The 17,403-nt window shown below is 53.9% G+C and overlaps 1 protein-coding gene across 4 annotated transcripts in view; it reads right to left on the bottom strand.

Annotated features, from left to right (window-relative positions):
• LOC138503341 (transcription initiation factor TFIID subunit 12-like) overlaps positions 1-17,403 on the bottom strand; it is a 413,461-nt gene that overhangs the window by 142,055 nt on the left and 254,003 nt on the right. For all 4 annotated transcript variants that reach the window (XM_069622973.1, XM_069622974.1, XM_069622975.1 and 1 more), the window contains one exon: positions 7,042-7,156. In XM_069622973.1, the coding sequence (XP_069479074.1) occupies positions 7,042-7,156 (115 nt within the window). The remainder of the gene's footprint in view (positions 1-7,041; positions 7,157-17,403) is intronic.

The following is a 17,403-nucleotide window of genomic DNA, read 5'->3' as shown; positions in this document are numbered from 1 at the left end:
ATCACCCTCGTGGCATGGAAAGTCAAATACGGGGCTTTGCAGGATAGGGCCTGGATCTCTCACACTCGTCGTGCAGAGGTGATGGCCACCAAGAATGCAGTTTTCCATGACACAAACTTCATCGGTGCGGAGTGCATCGGCTCAAATGGGGCCCCCCCATGAGCCTGGTCAGCACCACGTTAAGTTCCCATGCCGGGGACGGGGCCTTCACCGGCAGGAACGACCGGAACAGTCCTTTCATAAATTCTTTCACCAGTCGATGGGACTATAGGGACGTCCGTCCAGTGGTCCTGGTATATCTTGAAATCGCCGCTAGATGAATCTTAATAGATGCGTGGGCCAGCCCAGCCTTCGCCAGTGACAGCAGGTACGGCAGCACCTGAGGGGCCGTAATCCATAGAGGGTTAATCTGCTGCGTCCGGCACCAGACAGAGAACCTCTTCCACTTGTGTCCGTAGCATTTGAGAGTCGAGGACGCCCTGGCCTTTGCAAGAACCTCTCTGCAGTCAGTTGGGATATCATATCCACCAAACTCTAGTGCTGCAGGAGCCAGGCCTGCAAGTTCAGCGACTTCGGGTCGTGGTGAAGAATGGCGCCTCCTTCCCTGGCGAGAAGATCTGCCTCGGCCACGACGGCGCGATGAGGATCATCCTGCACCGAGACCTCTTGAGCTGGTTGAGTCAAAGCAGCAACGGCAGCGGAGGGAAAGCATACAGGTATAGGCCGTCCCAGGGGAACGAGAACACATCGCCCATGCTTCTCGGCTGGGGGAACCTGCTGGTGAACCTCTGACACTGAGTTTGTCACCGTCGCAAACAGGTCGATTTGGGGTCTGCCCCATCGTCGGAAGAGTCGATCCACCTGATCCTGGCACAGTTCCCACTCGTGACACGCGCGCAGCTCCCTGCTGAGCGAGTCAGCGATCGTGTTTCTTTCTCCTGCCAGGTGGAAGGGAACCAGGAACATCCGCTGAGCGACCGCCCAGTGCCACAGATCCTGTGCCTCCTTGGAAAGGGCTGGGGATCTGGTGCCTCCCTGCTTCCGTATGTAAAACATCGTCGTGGTGTTGTCCGTGAAGATCCTTACCACCTTGCCCTTGAGGGACGGGAGGAACGATTTTAAAGCCCAGAACACGGCTCAGAGCTCCAGGATGTTGATGTGCAGGAGCCTCTCCTCCAGGAGCCAGAGGCCTCTTGCGTGGAGATCTCCGGTGTGGGTGCCCCAGCCTTCCAGGGAGGCGTCCGTTGTCACTGTCTCCTGGTACGCCGGCGTCTGGAAGACCGTGCCCTCCGAGAGGTGCGCTTGAGTGCCCCACCACTGAATCGCTCGCTGGAACACCTTGTTGAGGGGGATCCTGTCTTCGAAGGAGCCCGTCGCTTGCATCCAATGGGCGTCGAGAAATTCTTGAAGGGGGCGCATCCGTAGTCTGCATAGGTGCACCAGGTAGATGCAGGAGGACATCATCCCTAGGAGGGACTTGATGGACCTCACCCTGGCCACGTCCGTGGCTAACAGGCGCTGCACCTTGCCTAGAATGGCCTTCGTCCGTTCTTCCGACGGTGCCACCAGACACCTCACTGTATCGAGCTTTGCTCCCAGAAACAGGGCCACCTGCGATGGAACCAGATGCGACTTTGGGTAATTTATGGCGAAACCCAGGTCTGTGAGTAGCCGGACGGTGCTCGCAGTGTGTTCGACGGCCAGTTCTCTTGTCCTTGCGCGGATAGGTCAGTCGTCCAGGTAGGGGTAGACGTGAATCCCCTGCAGGCGCAGCCGCGCCGCCACCGGTGCCAGACACTTGGTAAAGACCCTGGGTGCCGACTTCAATCCGAACGGCAGAGCTTTGAATTGGTAGTGGCGTCCCTAGACGACAAACCTGAGAAACTTCCGGTGACTTTTTAGGATGGGAACGTGCAAGTACGCATCCTGTAGGTCCAGCGACGATAGGAAGTCGCCTTCCTCCAGCTGTCCCAACACGTGTTAAGAGTGACCATCCTGAACTTTTGTGACCTGATGTATTTGTTCAAACAACGAAGGTACAGGATGGGGCGCCAGCCGCCTGTCTTCTTTCTGACGAGGAAGTACCTGGAGTACACTCCGGAGCCCCGGAGTCTCTTGGGGACGAGCTCGATGGCACCTTTTCTGAGCATCGCCCGTACTTCCAACACAAGTTGCGGAACATGATTTTCCTTCCTGGCCACAGGTGGGAAGTGAGGGCACTTCTTCAGGAATTTGATGGAGTGTCCGTTTGCCAGGGTATCCAGCACCCAACGGTCGGTGGAGATGTTTTCCCACACGCCGACGAACTTAGTCAGCCGGCCTCCCACCGGGGTGCTTCGGTGGGGGCCCGACGCCACGGCCGGTTCAGTCTTGCTTGGCGGTGTTGGCCTTGCCGCCCTGGCCTCCCTGTCGACGGCGGCGAGATCCTCCCTGCTTGCCGCAGCCTCTGTAGGCCTCCTGAGACGATGAACGTGCCGATTGGCGGTAGGACGACGAGACACCGCTGGATCCTTTGGAGGCCCCTTGTTTGCCTCCATATCTCCGAAAGGGCCGTCATTGTTGGAGGGTTCCTAGGGCTCGGGCTGTCTGTGTCCGTTTTAATGGCTTGGAGTGATTCGTCCACTGTTTTCCCGAACAAATTGTTGCCGTCGAACGGCATGTCCAAAACCCTGGTCTGGACGTCCTGATGAAAATCAGTTGCTCTGAGCCAACCTCGTCGTCGCAGGCAGACTCCGTTGCCCAGTTGGCGAAAACCGGTATCGGCAATGTCCGTTGCCACCGTAATGGCGTGGTCCGACGCCATCTCGCCTTCCTGTAGTATTTCTTAGGCCTCAGACCTCTTGTCGTCCGGCAGGAAGTCTAAAATGGGGCCAGTTTAAACCAAAGCTCCCTGTCGTAACGAGCCACTATAGCAAGGGCGTTGGCCGCTTTGATCGTTGTCGCCGCCGACGACGACGATATGACCCGTCGCCCCATGGTGTCCAATTTCTTTCCCTCGCCGTCCGGTGGGGAATTGGATGTTGAAGCTCCTGAGCCTGCCGCCTTCTTCTTCGCCGCCGCCGAGACGACCGAGTCCGGTGTTGGCTGGGCCCTGAGGCACAGGGGGGCTATGTCGGGGACCCGGTACTTTTTCTCGTACCTGTCCCGTTTGGCCGGTGCTGTGGAAGGGTTCTTCAGTACTGATAGACCCTCGTCCCAGATGTCATCGATTAGGGGTACCGCGATGACCGTCTTCCTCTTGGCCTCCCGGCCCTGATATAAGAAACCTTCCTTCTTCCGTTCTTCTGGGCAGAGCTGGAATAACTCAGATGCCCTGGCGATCATAGCGTGGAACGAGGCAATCTTGTCGGGCGGGGAGGCCCGTGCGACGGGAGATCTATTACGTCGTCGGCGCCATCAGACCCCGTTGTAGTGCCCACCGCCTCGTCGTCTGCCGGTTCAGGGGAGGAGGAGGCGGGAACCGTAGGTCTTGCAGGGGCGAAGGGAGAAGAGGGGTGGATCCTCCGTCGTTTGTTCGGCGGGCTTCCCGACAGACCCGGTTCCGGGTCCTCCGGCCTGGGTCGTGGTAACCTCGTCCTTATCTCAGAGCATAAGGACTGGATCGCAGACAAGATGGCCGCCGAGCTATCCTGGGGGCCCGGTACCGGTTGAGCCGGAAGAGAGGGCCGCTCTTCCTCGCTCTCGTCATCCTCCTCGACTATATCCCGGGAATCCTCCTCGCGGGATCGAATCTTCTTGGGGCGTACCCTGAGGTTTCCCACGACCTCAGTCAGTTCTTCCTCCGAAGCTGAGTCCGAGCTCGAGATGGCTACTGCGCCCCCCCCCTTTTTCCATCATGGGGGTCTTGACGATGGGCTGAAAAGATGATTCCCTTCTAGGTGGTAGGGAAACTCTAGTCCCGGAGGAAGCCTCCTTCAGCGGGGTCTCTGCCGGCTTGGCCAGAGTCGCTGCGATCGCCTCGATAGAGGTCTTAGCCTGATGGGAAGTGGTCGTCACTACCTTAGGCGTGTCTTGGGCCTTCTCCTTGTGGGGAGGGTCAACGCCTCGCTCCCCTGCATCCGAGATCTGACGGGGCTTCTCCCGAAGCTTACCCGGGGTCTCGGCCTTCCTCTTCCCCGCACCAGAGCGTTGGCTCGCGGTTGATGGTGTCGGGGAGGTTGCGCCCTGCCTGGCAACCGAAGAGCCCGACCTTTCGGCGCTCCCAGAGCCCGCGGACTCGTGGTGCTTGGCCTGCTTTTGGGCCCCCGTCGCCGGGGTGCCCGCACAGGGCTTAGACGCCCGCTCGGACCCCTTCTTCTTCTCCCCAGCTGAGCCCTTCTCCAACCAGCTGGCGAGACGGGATTGACGGTCCCTCATGGTCCGCTCCGACAGGTTCTTGCAGAACTCACAGTCCTTCTCTACATGCGTCTTAACCCCGTGGAGGCAGTAGAGGCATCTCGAATGTTCGTCTTCCTTAAAAACATTCTGTAATCCGCATCCAGGACAGTTTCGAAAAAGCTTGGATCCGGGCGACAAACTCTTGTCCTGGGCCATGTCCAAGTAGGCCGCAAATCTTCTGGAATCCTCCAAGAAGTTGTTCGACGAAATCTTCACCCTTGAGGGGCGTAGGAAAAATTCCGAAACGGGTCCCCGTTAACGGAATTAGGAACGGTGGAGCTTGAGGCTCGAAACCGAAAAAATGAGAAATCTGAAAAAAGCGCGAAACACGCAGAAAAAGCTCGAGAGCTAAGCACGAGGACTCCCAACACTTGAACGTGCGGTAAACATCTGAGGATGGCTGCCAGAGGCGGGGCTTAGGGAGAGGGCAGTCATTGGCTGTGGTCAGCATGACACAGAGATCAGTGATTGGTTATTACTACGAAAGACAGATCAGAAACGAAACCGATACTGTTTTTTTCTTTACCAAGTATTCCCAGCCTGACGACGGGGAAAATTCATGATCATGTGAATCCATGCCAGACCCCATGCTGGAGAACCATAGTTCTCACAAGGGAAATAAAAGAAAGTAGAAAGGGAAGCCCAAAGGGCTCCCAGTAACACCGCACAAAAGGTGATGTGTGCTGCAAAAGTAAATTACAGATGCCTATAATGTTGGAGGAAAGTAGGACTACAAAGGTAAGGTATGGGGAGACACAAAGGACTCCCATAGCCTGAGTAAAAGGGGTGAATGAGGGGAAAAAGTTCCTCCTTTCTCAGGAACAGATAAAAACAAAAAAAACACAAGTTCAGGATAAAGTGCTGGGGTCTCACAGGAGAAAGATTTGGCATACATTTGGCACATGGTCCATATACAAGTAAGGTATTCATCATGCCTGTTCTCCATATAAACATTAAGGTGAAATGCTGCACATCATTAAATAGGCTTTTCCTGGACTGATAATCCGATATCATGAGCAAAGAGGCATCACCACACTGTAACTTTCCCCATTGGGCATCAGCATAACTTGCCAGTAAGGTGTTATTGGCAATTCTGGTGGAAAAATCTGCCAAGGCTGTAATCCTCTTACCCAGGGCGTAGAGCTTCTTTCCTTCCCTGTCTGGGGGTGCTTCGCTAGTTGATAGCGGAACCCCTGCCCTTTTCCTTGTCGTAGTTACTACCAAGGAATCTGGTATAGAGTGACCTTTAATGTATAATGGGTCCGATGGAGAGGGACTAAACAGTTTTTCAATTCTAGAGTTGACCCCCTCTGACCAACGCAGGTGTTGACAGCGATGGAATGAGTCGTCAGCACTAGTCAAGTCAACTTAGTACTAGAGTGCAGGTAACCTTTTGTGTGACAGGTGGAGAGAAGAGGTGGCACTTTCCGATAGTAAGTAGGTTGATGTGAAGGTGGAATGGTTGGAGCTTTAGATCTCTTTCGAAGAGGATCCACGATTGAAAGCCTTTGGGAGCGTGTGTGGTGGTCAGAGGAAACGGACAGTGGCGAGGGGATGACAGGTAGATCATTTTGGGCAGCAAGGTGGATGGGGTTGGGGGATTCCCTGTGCATTTTAAAAGTATATATGTTTCTATAACATTTTCAATACAGTTTTCAAACAATTAAAATGTGCACTGCGAATCCCCAACATATACCTGTGCCTCCACAGAAAAGTACGGGGATGAGAAATGTTCTTTCAATATTAGGAAAGGTTCATGAGTAGATGTGCCATAAGAAGGGGTTGGATTCACCAAAAATTGTTTCTGCTTGAAAAACAACAAAAAAAAAACAAACAAACAAACAAATAAAACGCACAAATATGGGGATTTCTCATTTTAGTTGACTGATTTCTTGTGGTGCAAAGTATATTGTAGGGCGGGTTCCGCGAAGGATATTTCTTAAGCGTGGAAGTTACTTACTTTGGGCAAAGATCACTCGTTTTTATTTTTAAAAATCTGCTGAGGGCCAAGCAAACCTTTTTTGTATGCAAAAGGTGACTACCACAAAGTAAGAATTTCATTTCAAGGGGAAAGAATGGATGACTAAGGAAACAAAAGACATTTTGTTTTAAACTGTGCTGGAAGCAGAGGCTTTGAAGAGGCTCAATTTTACCAGGGCTGAGGCAACAACTAGAATGCTGGAGCACACTTATACGCTAATTTCTTTAACAAGTGGGTGGAGAACGAGACAAGTTGAACCATCCCAGTGTAGTTTATATTGAAGAAAGGGAAGGGAGGTCATTTCTTTTTTTTTTTTTTTTTTAATAAGAAGCAGGGCAGGGTTTGTTATTTTTACCCAAGCCGGCAACTGGTTCCACAAGGCAACAGTGGATTTATGGGACCAGAAGAGTATGGTCTTCAGAGCAAACAATGGAAAGGTGGGTCATGTGATCTGGGAAGCAGAATTTCTTGGTTCAGGAGGAGGTTCTCGTCAGTGTATTGGGTATGGACAAAAAATATAAAAACACACTGATGCTCCAGAGGGCCTCTCAACACCATAAACTGATCTGACTATTGTCCCTGGCAACCTATTCGTTCTATGAAGTGTTTGTCGTACATGCGTCTAAAAAGTGCACTTAGACTGTGGAAGAGAAGAATGTTAGAAGAGGCAGAATTAATCTCACCAAGGTGTAGCTGCACATCTTTCACCTCCAGAGTATTGGACTTGCGGTGTCGGGCTAGCTGGCAGGCGGCTGTCACTACACTTTCTATGAAATCATCAGCAATCTGTAGGAGCATCTGCGAGAAGACATGGTTAAGAATTGAAGCCTTTCAGGAAGTCACAAAAATAAAAATATATAGCAGAAGGATCTCGAACACAAACTATAAAGCCAGGGACAAACTAGAAGGCTCATCCTCCACCCCCACCCACCCACCAATCAAACAACCAGCCCAACCACATAGCAGGTATAGGTGAGACAACTGAGCAAATACTTCCTTCTATCATACACACAGCAGGTAGTTAGGCCCCAGCAGGAAAGGATTTCTTCACACATCAAGTACAGCATAGGTGGAATCTGCAATAGTTAAAGGATACCCGGACACACAAGCCAGTTACAGGATGGATCAAGGAAATGTCGCTTTGCGCACAAAGCAAGGGTGCAGTATCCACATCAGCAATACAAGATCCCATACATACACACAACGATATCACAGGGTGCAACACTAAAACATTCCCTCACAGAAGAAGTTACTTACCCCTGGTAACCATCTTTTGACTGGATTTTCCTCATCTTTAGATATCTTCCCTTCCAGCGTCAGCTGCACCGGAAAAGAAATTCGGCAGAGGGCGCTGTGTGTGTATGTGGCCAAATCGATGTCCCTTGAGGACCTCTGTCTTGAGGTCGACGTTGTGATGGTTATATCTAACGCGCGCAGCGCCCGTTACTTCAGTACAGTTTTTGCACCTTCCTCCCACAGGATTACCGGCATTAGTGTGTACAATACAGTATCAGACTAAGGAGCGCAAGGTGTAATGCATGGAAATTCTACTGCGGGGTAGGCTGGCAGGGGCGATGAGTAATACGTGGGAGGAACAACCAGTCAAAAGAACGTTACCAGGGGGATGCAACTTGTTCTTCGAATGGATTGTGTCCTCACGCGTATTCCTCATCTTTGGATAGACTCCCAAAGCAGTGTAAGGTTTGGAGGAGGGAGAAAGAATTTTGGAATCAAGAACTTCATTCTCATGTTTTGTCCTGGATAGAATACAAAACCGCCTTTCCAAATCCTCCTTCCTGGCCTGAAGACAAGTCCAGGCAGTAGTGTTTTGTGAAGGTATGAATGGTAGATCAGGTGGCTTTCGCACAAATGTCATTTATCAGCACCCCTCTTTGCAAGGCAGAAGACTTTGCCATGCCATTTGTGGAGTGAGCCCTCGGGCCTTCTGGGGTATCCTTTCGTGCAAGCCTATAGCATTCTGTGATGCATAGGATGATCCATCTGGATGTTTGTTTTGTGACCATGAAACCCAATTTGTGTCCGGTGTACCCAACAAAGAGTTGGTCATCTTGTCTTTTATTAGACATAATATTTATTATGTATATACGCGATATATAAAAACTGTGCCCTATTTGGATTTAGACCGTGTAGCCTTTCCGCCTCCTTGCTAGGATGTGGAAGTGGGTAAATGTTGGCAAAACAATCTTTTGAGAGATGTTAAAGTCTGATACAAATTTTGGAAGATATATAAAAAGTTGTAAATGGTGGTTTACTCGATAAGGCCTGTACCTCGCTCACCCTGCGGGTTGATGTCAAAGAGACTAATAAGATGGCCTTAAAAGTCAGCAGTCTCAAGGGACATGACTGAACCAGCTCAAATGGAGCACACAAGAAATTTCAGCACTAGATTTGAATCCCAAACCAGGACTAGAAATGAGATAGTAGGAACACGTTTGTGAGCCCTTTTAGAAATGCAAAAATCGGTGGCATTTTGAAATATGAAACCTCTTCTGAAGTGTGCTTAAAGATCAAAAGCGCAGACAAGTATCCTTGGATGGGTCCAATCTGGACCCCAGATTTGCCAGGTGCAGTAAGAAAGACATCACCATAGGTGTATCGCACTGAAAAGGGTCCACATTCTTTTCCCTACACCAGCTGCTGTATTTGTTCCAACGGCACAAGGACTACGTTGCCGGCCTTCTGGCTGAAAGCAAAGTCTGCATTGCGTCTTCCGGTAGGTCCCAATCCTTATATCTGAACCTCTCAGAAACCATGCTTGAAAAGTTGAGTGCGTTGGCCTCTGGATGGAGAACCAGACCATCTTCTCGCGAGAGAAGGTCCTCTCTTTGTGGAAGACGCATTGGAGGGCAGATGGACATGTCCAGTGTTGGGTAGGGATTGGTGCAGTCACACTGAGACAACACACAACTTATCTGCTTGGCATTGGGGAACCCACCTTTTGGTATAGGTCTGTACTACACAAGTTGGTAGTGTGACTGAACAGCCAGGCCTATCTCAAGAGGGGTAAATGTGAGTTGTAGAGCTGTACAGATTAAATCAGTAAAGGCAAGTAACCAAGCAACACTTAGACTCTAAAGGTTTCAGTTATAAATATATTTTTATTTATTTTACACACCAGTTTTAGGTAAGCAATCTTTAAAAAGGGCAATTGTTTGTAACAGTCATGCAAACTTTGGAATCATTTTACAAAGTCAAAGTTGGTGAACACTCTTTGGACATGCAAATACATTTCTCCTACACCCTGAAATGACTTCAATAACAAGGATAGCATTGCATTTATCTTAAACCCCAATATAAGTTTTAGACTCTGGGTTTCAGGAAGAAAGGATTAAGGAAATAGAAAGGTTAGAACACACTTTGGCATAACATGAAGAAAGTTTCACTCCTCTAATGAAATCTAGGTAAGCCTTTCCCAGCAGTAAAAGTGTTCAACAAATTACAACCTATGAAGGGACAAGCAATGCCAAAGTCAATAGATTAGAAGGGTGCTTTTAAGGAGCAAGGACAGCCAAAGTCAATTAGACGCAGTGAATAGTTCTATTACACTTCTTCTTGGATAAAGTCTTTCACAAAGTCAGATAGTTCAAGAAAATCACTGAAGGAACACATGCTGTTAAGCCTGTGCAAGGGGAGTTGAAATCAACTCAGAAAAGGTAAGCCAGTGCACTTCTCAAGTGAGAAAAACAACTTGTTAGGGAGAATTCTCAGAGATGTGCTAATTCCCTCTACCTTAGAGACCCCCAGCAACTTTGCTGGATTTTGAGGACTGGATTTTTTTAACCTGGAGAGAGCGAGACCCCTTTTCCCCACTCTCTCATGTATTTTAATGTGATTTTCAACACTATTTCTTTTGGTTGTGGAGTCTGACACTCCATAGGCATCATTTACATTGCGTCACACAGCACCTTCAGTGCAGTGGCACAGGGAAGTCCTTCAGATTTCCCAAAGGTTTAAATACCTTCTCTGGGATAAATTACTGTTTCCCAGAGCAGTAAAGTGAAATTTGACTTTACTTACATTTCTAACTTTCTAGACCCAGCTCACACTATCTTACAATAGGGTGCTGGAGGGGTTACTTAGTATCCACTTTGTCTAGCTTCTCATGTAACATTTTGATGTTACTCTTTCCTCACTGAACGGCTGGTGGCAGTGGTTTACTTTTTACTACCATTATGGGATTTTACTGCGGGCTGCGTTCGCAGCCACGGTAAAGCAGCCATCAGTGCCATTTTTGTCAAAATGGCCCTGATCGTCTTTTTTCGCCATTTCTTTGTGGAAAGGTCCTTCTTGAGATTTACTGTGCGCGCCATACCAGATTTTGTCCCTTTGTTCGTTTTGTCTTTGGCGGGCTTCACGATGAAACCCGCCTCTGGCTCCAGGGTGTCTGGCAGGGGCAGGAAGCGAGGGAGGTGCCCGAAACTCCCTGTGCTTAGTCTCCTAGGAGACAGGAATGCACTCTTAGGTGATCGGCCGGGTGGCTGTCTGGCAAGGACAGCCACCCTGCTGGGTGACTAACAGCTAGGCTGGAATGAATGGGAGCAAACTGCATAAAAGGCGAGGTCTTTTGGTTTGGAAGGCAGAGTCGACTACTGGATGACGGAATCCAAAGAAGAACTTGAAGACGCCTGCTGCAACTCCTGGACTGTTGGTTTGCCCGGTGAAGCTCTGCTTCTGTGCAGAAACTCCAAATTCGTACCGACAGAGAAGCCCCTGCAAGGACGACTTCTCCCTTTGAGTTGGTGGGACCAATCAACTCCAAAGTAAGTCACCTGGGCATCCTCTCAAAGCTGGTCGAGTATCCACTGCAGTCGTTGCTGGTACGGGATAGCCAGGGAGAGGAACACCAGTTTGTGTGCGTTGCTTTCAAGCTGGCCAAGAGCTCCAGGAAGATCCTCCGGACTCCCAGGAAGCAGGACTGACCAGGCCTCAGCCCCCTCAGAGTGCGGGATCCCAGACACAAGGGAAGCCCAACTCGACAGCCAGGAACTGCAGCGTTGCTATTTGTGGTAGACGCAAGGAGCTGAAACACCAAACAGCCACTTGTTTCAAGTTTGCCAGTTGCGAGCGGTGACCGTCCCATTGCAGGAGTCCCCACGACTGAGGCCCAGGAACAGCGAGATCTGCAGAGCTGCACAGGAACAGAAGTCAGCTGCTGCCTAAAGGTACTGTAAAGTCTAAGAGAACTTACCTCTTGTTGTGTAGCCACTTGTCCTCGTTGGAGACTTGATTGGTTAAATGTGTAGAGTTGCTTGCAGCTTCTTTACCTCACAAGCCTAATCAGCTTGTGGCCCTACTTTGATTGCTTCTATTCTACCAAGACTTTTTAAACATTGGAAAAGACTTTCTACTTACCTGCAAGAAGTGCTTCAGTTCACCTCGACTTTTGCTAACGTAACATTGGCTGGCCAAGGCTCCGTGAATGACTCTCCTCTCTTCTGCTTATGTGTTTTGCCTTCCTTCCAGGAAAGGGTTAACTGACTTTGCATTGGGGAGGTGGGTTGTATTCAAAGTACTTACCTACTTAAGGAGGACTATGAATACTTGTTTTATTCTGAATTCCCTTCTCTTTAACACTACTCCTAAGAATATTCTAAATGCAACAGTGATGTATTAATGTCAACCGTATTGAAGTCCCCTGAGGATGTAGTTAGTGCCTGTGTGTCATCCCAAATGGGTATTTGCTGATTAAAAAAAACTAACAGGGTAATTCATAGAATTTCGCAGAAAAGTGTCGCAAGCGGCTGGCGCAGAGTGTCCGCGTGCGATTGACTGCGCCAGGCACGTGCGCCAAAACCGATTTCCGCGCACAGCGTATTCATGGATTTTAGGCTCCCAAACCAGCCGTGGCGCAGAGTATCGCAGCGACCCTGCAGCAGCGCCAGTAACGCCCCCAAGAACGCCCTCGCGCAAGGAAAAGCCATCAAAATCGCTAAATCATCGCAAAGGGCTGCGCTAACCCTGGTCCAGTCTACAGGGCTGCCAAACAAGGAACGCAAAGCGGGTAACGTGCATATCAGGGGTACGCGTGAAGTTATACACGCGATTAGCCAGGGTACGTGTATTACAGGGGTACGCGTGAAGTTTTACACGCGATTAGCCAGGGCACGTGTATCACAGGGGTACACAGGAATTATCACAGCCAATTTGGCTGGGTACGCGTATTACAGGGGTACACAGGAAGTTCTACACGCGATTCGGCTGGGTACGTGTATTACAGGGGTGCGCGGGAATTATCACACGCGATTTGGCCTGGTACGTGTATTACAGGGGTGCGCGGGAATTCTCACATGCGATTTGGCCAGGTACGTGTATTACAGGGGTGTGCGGGAATTATCACACGCAATTAGGCTGGGTGGGTCCTCACAGGTGTTCCCTGTACACCCTCCACGGCCCCTGCAGGCAGCCCACAAAACAGGGGACTACCCTGCACACCTGCTCATGTCCCCCTGCACCCCCACCCCCCAGCAGTGCAGAGGCACCCTCCACCAGGCCCCCACTCATGTCCCCTATCACCCCCACCCCCCAGCAGTGCAGGGTCACCCTCCACCAGGCCCCCATCCATGTCTCCCACCACCCCCACCCCCCAGCAGTGCAGGGGCACCCTCCACCAGGCCCCCATCCATGTCTCCCACCACCCCCACCCCCCACCATCCAGGGGCACCCTCCACCAGGCCCCCACCCATGTCCCCTATCACCCCCACCCCCCAGCAGTGCAGGGGCACCCTCCACCAGGCCCCCACTCATGTCCCCCATCACCCCCACCCCCCCGCCACCAGGGGCACCCTCCACCAGGCCCCCACTCATGTCCCCTATCACCCCCACCCCCCCAGCAGTGCAGGGGCAGCCTCCACCAGGCCCCCACTCATGTACCCTATCACCCCCACCCCCCCGCCACCAGGGGCACCCTCCACCAGGCCCCCATCCATGTCTCCCACCACCCCCACCCCCCACCATCCAGGGGCACCCTCCACCAGGCCCCCACCCATGTCCCCTATCACCCCCACCCCCCAGCAGTGCAGGGGCACCCTCCACCAGGCCCCCACTCATGTCCCCCATCACCCCCACCCCCCCGCCACCAGGGGCACCCTCCACCAGGCCCCCACTCATGTCCCCTATCACCCCCACCCCCAGCAGTGCAGGGGCAGCCTCCACCAGGCCCCCACTCATGTCCCCTATCACCCCCACCCCCCCGCCACCAGGGGCACCCTCCACCAGGCCCCCATCCATGTCTCCCACCACCCCCACCCCCCAGCAGTGCAGGGGCACCCTCCACCAGGCCCCCATCCATGTCTCCCACCACCCCCACCCCCCCGCCACCAGGGGCACCCTCCACCAGGCCCCCACTCATGTCCCCTATCACCCCCACCCCCCCGCCAGCAGGGGCACCCTCCACCAGGCCCCCATCCATGTCTCCCACCACCCCCACCCCCCGCCACCAGGGGCACCCTCCACCAGGCCCCCACTCATGTCTCCCACCACCCCCACCCCCCGCCACCAGGGGCACCCTCCACCAGGCCCCCACTCATGTCCCCTATCACCCCCACCCCCCCGCCACCAGGGGCACCCTCCACCAGGCCCCCATCCATGTCTCCCACCACCCCACCCCCCCGACACCAGGGGCACCCTCCACCAGGCCCCCACTCATGTCTCCCACCACCCCCACCCCCCGCCACCAGGGGCACCCTACACCAGGCCCCCACTCATGTCCCCTATCACCCCCACCCCCCCGCCACCAGGGGCACCCTCCACCAGGCCCCCATCCATGTCTCCCACCACCCCACCCCCCCGCCACCAGGGGCACCCTCCACCAGGCCCCCACTCATGTCTCCCACCACCCCCACCCCCCCAGTCACCAGGGGCACCCTCCACCAGGCCCCCATCCATGTCTCCCACCACCCCCACCCCCCAGCAGTGCAGGGGCACCCTCCACCAGGCCCCCACCCATGTCCCCTATCACCCCCACCCCCCAGCAGTGCAGGGGCAGCCTCCACCAGGCCCCCACTCATGTCTCCCACCACCCCCACCCCCCCAGTCACCAGGGGCAGCCTCCACCAGGCCCCCACTCATGTCCCCTATCACCCCCACCCCCCGCCACCAGGGGCACCCTCCACCAGGCCCCCATCCATGTCTCCCACCACCCCCACCCCCAGCAGTGCAGGGGCACCCTCCACCAGGCCCCCATCCATGTCTCCCACCACCCCCACCCCCCACCATCCAGGGGCACCCTCCACCAGGCCCCCACCCATGTCCCCTATCACCCCCACCCCCCAGCAGTGCAGGGGCACCCTCCACCAGGCCCCCACTCATGTCCCCTATCACCCCCACCCCCCCGCCACCAGGGGCACCCTCCACCAGGTCCCCATCCATGTCTCCCACCACCCCCACCCCCCTGCCACCAGGGGCACCCTCCACCAGGCCCCCACTCATGTCTCCCACCACCCCCACCCCCCCAGTCACCAGGGGCACCCGCCACCAGGCCCCCATCCATGTCTCCCACCACCCCCACCCCCCAGCAGTGCAGGGGCACCCTCCACCAGGCCCCCACCCATGTCTCCCACCACCCCCAGCCCCCAGCAGTGCAGGGGCACCCTCCACCAGGCCCCCATCCATGTCTCCCACCACCCCCACCCCCCACCATCCAGGGGCACCCTCCACCAGGCCCCCACTCATGTCCCCCATCACCCCCACCCCCCCGCCACCAGGGGCACCCTCCACCAGGACACCAACTTCCCTGGCACTGAAGCTGGTGCCCCTCTGCCTCCTTGGCTGGGGGTTGCCACTGGTGCCAGATGTGGTAGTGCCCGACATGGCAACCCCAGAGGCAGGAGTGGGTGGGCAACTGGGTCCTGGGGCTGGGCTGTGGGGCGACGGAAAAGCAGTCGGGAGCCTTTGGTTCCAGCAGGGGTGGTCACAGCAACAGCACCCCTGGCTGATGTGCAGGCAGCAAATGGCAGGGCACGTGGGCAGCAGGCAGTCAGGCAGCAGCAGATGGCAGGTGGGAGCGTGCTCAGGGCTCTGGGGGGGCAGTAATTTGGCCTCCTGGGCAGGAGCGTGGTCTTTCGTGTGTGAACGCCTGGACAGCTTGATACGTAGCGAGTGATTTTGCACGTGAAAATCCCACACGTCTGCGTGTAAATCGATGAAAGGCCCTTAGCGCGTAAACGCGTATGCGCGTCTATGAAGTCACGTGCACGCGTAGGAAAAAGTTGCGTGACACGTCCGAGTGTCAAAGCGTGTTATTGGTGGAAATAGCCCTACACGCAGAAGTGTCAAAGCGTGTAATTGGTGCAAATGGACCTACACGCAGAAGTGACAAAGCGTGTAATTGGTGCAAATGGACCTACACGCAGAAGTGACAAAGCGTGTAATTGGTGGGAATGGGCCTAGCACGTACACGCCGCGTAAGTGACGCTGTACGTGTGGGCCTGCATATAAGGTACGTGTAGAACACCAATTCCTTGTACTGCTTTTCGTGGAGAGCGAGTGGGTGAATTCTGTACTTCTTGTCGTTTCACACGCGATTTACTTCACGGCGTTTCAAGTTCGTACTCCCTGTTACCTCCGACAGCTTTTTCTATTTTTTCTCTTGTACTGGTTTACCTGGGCCTGTTCCCTCAAACAGTGTTCCCTTCTACTGTTGTCCCGTCTCCTCAGACAGCGTACATATCTTCTTTTGGCGGGGGTGTTGCCAACCAAACGCGCTCATTTTTCACGCTCTTTTACCTGGCAGACGGTGAGTCACGCACATATCTAACATCTGTGCTTGCCCCGTGTGTAGCCTACCCCTTCAGAGGTCAGTCTAGGCTGCGTGTGACACGCATACGTTCATTCTTGTGTTACTGGGTGCCACAGCGTAGTGCAGGTTTTTCTTTCTGCACACGTGGTCTAGGAGGGGTTGCGTGCACGTCATCTCCCTTTTTTGGGCCTCCTGTGCGTTGCGTGACCCGTCATCTTTCCCCAGGGGTTACATTCAGCCTTGCTAGAGCACTAGGGTACAATTACCATCTGGTACCCAACCCCTTTGACCCCCAATTGCCCAGGACAATAGTCTACATCCACTCCCATACGCACATTAACATCAGTGCCATGGCTGGGAGGCGAGGATTCCGTAAGGGTGGCAAAGGTGGAAGAGCCACAAGTGGTGGCCGTGGTGGATCCGGTAGGGGACGTGGTCGTAACTTGCAGGGTGAGCCTGTCCCCCCATGTGTGGAGGACCAGTCACGGGCACCCATAATCCTGTCCCCTCCCGTTGAGGCTGATGTGGCTGACACCATCCATGCTCAGCACTTGTTGGACCAGCCCATTGTGGCACCAGACCTGGCTGACTCCATGGCTGACTTCCAGGTCAGCAGGGCTACGACACGTGCGCTGGTGCACGTTGATGCCATCATGCCACGTGGATCTGGGGCAGCAAGGTCATCTGCTGCACCAAGGAGGCAGGGCGGAGAGGCTGCAGGGGCAGCCATCATGCCACGTGGATCTGGGGCAGCAAGGTCATCTGCTGCACCAAGGAGGCAGGGCGGAGAGGCTGCAGGGGCAGCTGCGGCTCCATCCACCCCAGCCCTCACACACCCAGCCAGGACAGTGTCGGTCCTAGTCCATGCTGCTGACATTCCCCCTGACACCATCACACTAGAGCCAATGCCTGCACCAACTCCCATGCTGAGTGTGCAATCCCACACTCCTGATACAGAGTCCACCAGGGCTCCTGCCCCTAGTGTCCAGAGCGGCGCAGGACACTCAGGATCACCACCACCTTCCAAGCGAAAGAGGAAGAGTGCTCGTCCGGCACAGGATGATGCCCCAGACACGGCTACACAGTCCGGCCCGTCCAGGAAGCCCAGCTTCACGGATGACGAACTGAATGCACTTGTCGAGTATGTGTCCGGACATGACAACGAGATGGTCATTGTTGCAGGATCCAAGACCACACTTGCACAACGCCAGGCACACTGGCAGACCGTTGCGGACATCGTAAGTGCCCTTGGAATCGTGAGGCGCACAGCCAATGATTGCTATAAGCG

The sequence above is a fragment of the Ambystoma mexicanum genome, chromosome 11 (genome assembly GCF_040938575.1).
Source record: "Ambystoma mexicanum isolate Mex_15411 chromosome 11, UKY_AmexF1_1, whole genome shotgun sequence".
NCBI lineage: Eukaryota > Metazoa > Chordata > Amphibia > Caudata > Ambystomatidae > Ambystoma > Ambystoma mexicanum.
Note: the sequence above shows the minus strand (reverse complement) of the source record. Positions and strands in the feature narration are given on the sequence as shown.